The sequence below is a fragment of the Elephantulus edwardii genome, unplaced genomic scaffold (genome assembly GCF_000299155.1).
Source record: "Elephantulus edwardii isolate Elephantulus edwardi_28Jun2011 unplaced genomic scaffold, EleEdw1.0 scaffold00007, whole genome shotgun sequence".
NCBI lineage: Eukaryota > Metazoa > Chordata > Mammalia > Macroscelidea > Macroscelididae > Elephantulus > Elephantulus edwardii.
Genome location: NW_006399757.1, coordinates 16,270,125 through 16,273,821, shown reverse-complemented (window position 1 = coordinate 16,273,821; position 3,697 = coordinate 16,270,125). Strand labels below are relative to the sequence as shown.

General features: G+C 34.3%; 1 protein-coding gene across 1 annotated transcript in view; it reads left to right on the top strand.

Moving 5' to 3' along the window:
• AGR3 (anterior gradient 3) overlaps positions 1–3,351 on the top strand; it is an 18,515-nt gene extending 15,164 nt beyond the window's left edge. Inside the window, exons 4-8 of the mRNA XM_006880267.1 lie at positions 118–170; positions 799–875; positions 1,453–1,516; positions 1,984–2,067; positions 3,292–3,351. Coding sequence (XP_006880329.1) covers positions 118–170; positions 799–875; positions 1,453–1,516; positions 1,984–2,067; positions 3,292–3,341 — 328 coding nt within the window. The 3' untranslated portion in view covers positions 3,342–3,351. The remainder of the gene's footprint in view (positions 1–117; positions 171–798; positions 876–1,452; positions 1,517–1,983; positions 2,068–3,291) is intronic.
• The last annotated feature ends 346 nt before the right edge of the window (positions 3,352–3,697 follow it).

Sequence of the window (3,697 nt, the reverse complement as noted above, 5' to 3'; positions counted from 1 at the left end):
GGGGGGGGAGGGGTTTGTGCGGGGAGAAGGGTGCAACAATGAATGAATGGAATTCCAAAATCTCTGTAGATGTTCACTCAAATTTTTGTAACTAAATGCCACATTTTCTTTGTTTAGTAACAAGCCATTGATGGTTATTCATCACTTGGAGAATTGTAAATACAGCCAAGGTAATTTCAGTTCCTAATGTCTTAGACACAGTGACTGCAGCAATGGGGCTTGAGTGTGTTGGAGATTGTGAGGATGGCACAGAATAGGACAATGTTCAGATCAGTTGTACATAGGTTCACTAGGAGTCATTTTTTACTCAACAGAACCTAACAACTTCTTAGTGTATCCCCAGTATGAAGAAGAAAGTGGCCTAATAGAGTTAGGAAACATTTAGAATATTCTGAAGCAATGCTTAGTTTTGTTTAAAAACAACAACACAACCAGACCTACCAGAATACCACTTTTAAGATGCTTAGGTATTACAGTTAGTTAGTGATATTAAGTATATTTCTATTGTATTGTTGCTTAGAATTCAATATCTTCCAAAAAAAGTGTGGGGAAACTTGCTGAAAGATTAACTTGTTTTAATCAATTTATTAGCAAATTATTTACATAAAATTATAAAATTAATTGATTCATTAATGAGGGTATCCTTTGGTGTCTGTGTGGGCAGATCACTGAAGAACAATGAGGGGCAAATGTAATTTGTTGAATTCATAAATCGAAACAAAGTGTGAGTTCTATTTTTGCCATGTCGTCTTAAAGATATCTTGATCTTCAAAACTATTATTATCTCTTTCTCCACAGCACTGAAAAAAGTATTTGCTCAAAATGAGGAAGTACAAGAAATGGCTCAGAATAATTTCATTATGCTGAATCTCATGGTACTTCTCCTCTTAAAGTTTTCCTAGTATCGCAATTCTAATATCATGTAGTTAGTATCATGGATTGCCAAAAGAACAATAGATATGTCTTGGAGGAAGTGCAGCCAGAGAGCTCCTTGGAGACAAAGATGATAAAACATTGTCTCACATACTTCATACATGTTGCTTGGAGAGCCTAGTCCTTGGAGAGGGACATCATGCTTGGGAAGGTGGAGGGACAGAGAAAGAGAAGAACCTCAACCAGGTGGATTGCTTCAGTGACTAAAAATGGGCTCAAGTGTGTCAGAGATTGTGAGGCTGGCACAGGATAGAACAGGGTTCTTCATAGGGTCATATGTGTTGAACTTAATTCAATAGTACCTAACAACAGTATCATAGTTCAGTGGGAAATTCTATTCCTTTGCTTTATATTTTCAAAATACAAAGAGCTAAGTCCCAGTAGATATAGAGTGTTAGATAAAGCTATAATGGTAAAAAAAAATTACAATTTTGTGAAAATCTACTTTCAAATAATTTCTAAATTAGTCTTTAAGAGAAATCTAATTCAATAAAATTTCTTTTTCTCCTTCCCTACTAGCATGAGACCAATGATAAGAATTTGTCACCTGATGGACAATATGTACCTAGAATTATGTTTGTAGGTAGGTATGTTATTTTATTTTTATAATTTAGTATAAATTAGGCCCATTTAGGTCAGATTTATACAAGTTAGTAGAGTGATTTGTATTTTTACTTTTTAAAAATACAGGCTCAAAGTTTGTTTTTAAAGAGAAGTAATTACTAACTCACTTATTTGTAAACAGCTTTTTTCCTAATTAACATTACTATCATTTGTAAAATTTCATTGACTTGTGATAAAAAATCAGTTACAAATTGTTACAATTATTACAATACACTTTCTGTACACGTCCACATCTCCAAAATGGATGTACAGAGGCATACACAATGAATTCCCTGTTAAAGTATTAACTCATTATGAATTCACATACTTGAGAACTGATTTTGCTTCTAAATTGGCTTAACTTTTTTTTTTTAGAAGGAGAGGCAAGTAAAATTGTAAGGACAATTTAAAGATTACTTCAGTGAGGTTGGTTGCTTTTCTTGGCAGATCCCTCTTTGACAGTCAGAGCTGATTTAATTGGAAGATATGCAAACAGACTGTACACATATGAACCTCAGGATTTACCAGAATGTAAGTGCTCACAAATTACCTTGAACAGTGATAATAGCTGATTGTTGTCTGTTACAAAGGTCAGTAGTGCCAGACCCTGCCTCTGAAAGTGCAACGTACAAGCAAACCTGAATGACAGGGTGGTGATGGTACAAGTCTTTATAATATAGATTCCTTTTTCCCACCTAACCGCAAATCAGTATCTCTGGGGCACCTTAGAATCTTAACAGAAATGCCAAGTGATTCTTAAGATAGCTAAAATTTGAGAACATTAAAAAATGTTGACAATTCTAGTGGTGTAATAATCCCTAGCAAGTTGTGCTGGTAACCCAAAGCCTTCATCTCTTTTTGCCATTCACTATCATCTCCAAGGGAGAAAGACGGCCAGTCTTCTCCTGTAAAGAGTTACAGCCTCAGAAACTCACGGAAGTGTACTTAGAACCAGAACCTATTCTACAGGAATGAGTTGAGTTGGAAAAGAGTATAGTTAAACTTGTCAAAGCTGGCATAGCATAAGGTGGAAGCCTATCAGAAAAGAAAAATTAAAATATTTCCCATTCATAGCAATAAAAATGTGAAAAGACTATACCCTATAAAAGGTGGACCCAGAAAAATAAGGCATACTCATTAAGTTTAACGTCTCATAAGTTTTAGTGTGATACAACCTGGAAGTAAAGAATCCTAAAAAAAAAGTTCATTTCCTTGGTGTAAAAAAAAAATCAATGTAATTTCTTCAAATTTATGAGAAATGTTTTTGTCCTCTGTTGATGACTCTCTAAAGTAAGGAATTGGCATCTTACTTTTTTAGTTTTTACATTTACTGGTAGCAGAGTCCACATGGAATTGCTATGATGACTCAGAGGTCACATTTCTGGGGCAATTCAAATCGACCAGCATCTCCCTTCCATATAGTTTGTAACCCCGGAAACCCAATGCAGCATCAGCTGTGAGTCCGTTCATACAATGAGTATCAATTGTATTTAATAACTATGATTGTCACATCCAAGGAAACCAAAAGAAAATGATCAAGTAAAAGATAGACATCAAACACTTCTAAAATCCTTCCGATAAATATTAAAAGGTAGATCAACCATCTCTGTGTAGTCTAATCCCTAAATTTAGCTGAATATACTTTATGTTTTCATAGCTATTCATTAACATAGGTCAATTTCTGATGCTGGGAGTTAATAGATTATAATGTTTGAAACTTTTATGTACTGATAAAAAAATTATCTCTTGTTTCAGTGATTGAAAACATGAAGAAAGCACTAAGACTTATTCAATCGGAGTTATAAGACATGATGGCTCACTCAAATGAAAAAAGGATGGAGGAAGAGATAACAGGAGAAGTCCCTTAATCTCTAAGATGTCAGAGGAAATCCTGGTTTATTGGCTAATACTAAATGTGTAATACATAGATTTTGTAACACTAACATTTATATTTTTTTAAAGGTAACTTCAATACTCTTACTGTAAATTGATATAATCGTAGGTAGTAAATAGTTATTTCAATAAATCAGTCATCAAACTGAAACATGAGAAAGTCGCAGTTCGATTTCTGTCTGCACCAATAACAGAGAGAATGTGAGACAGAGCCTCAGTGAGAAGGACTGAATGCAACAGTGGGTTCAAGCTTAGTGTTGATTGTGAA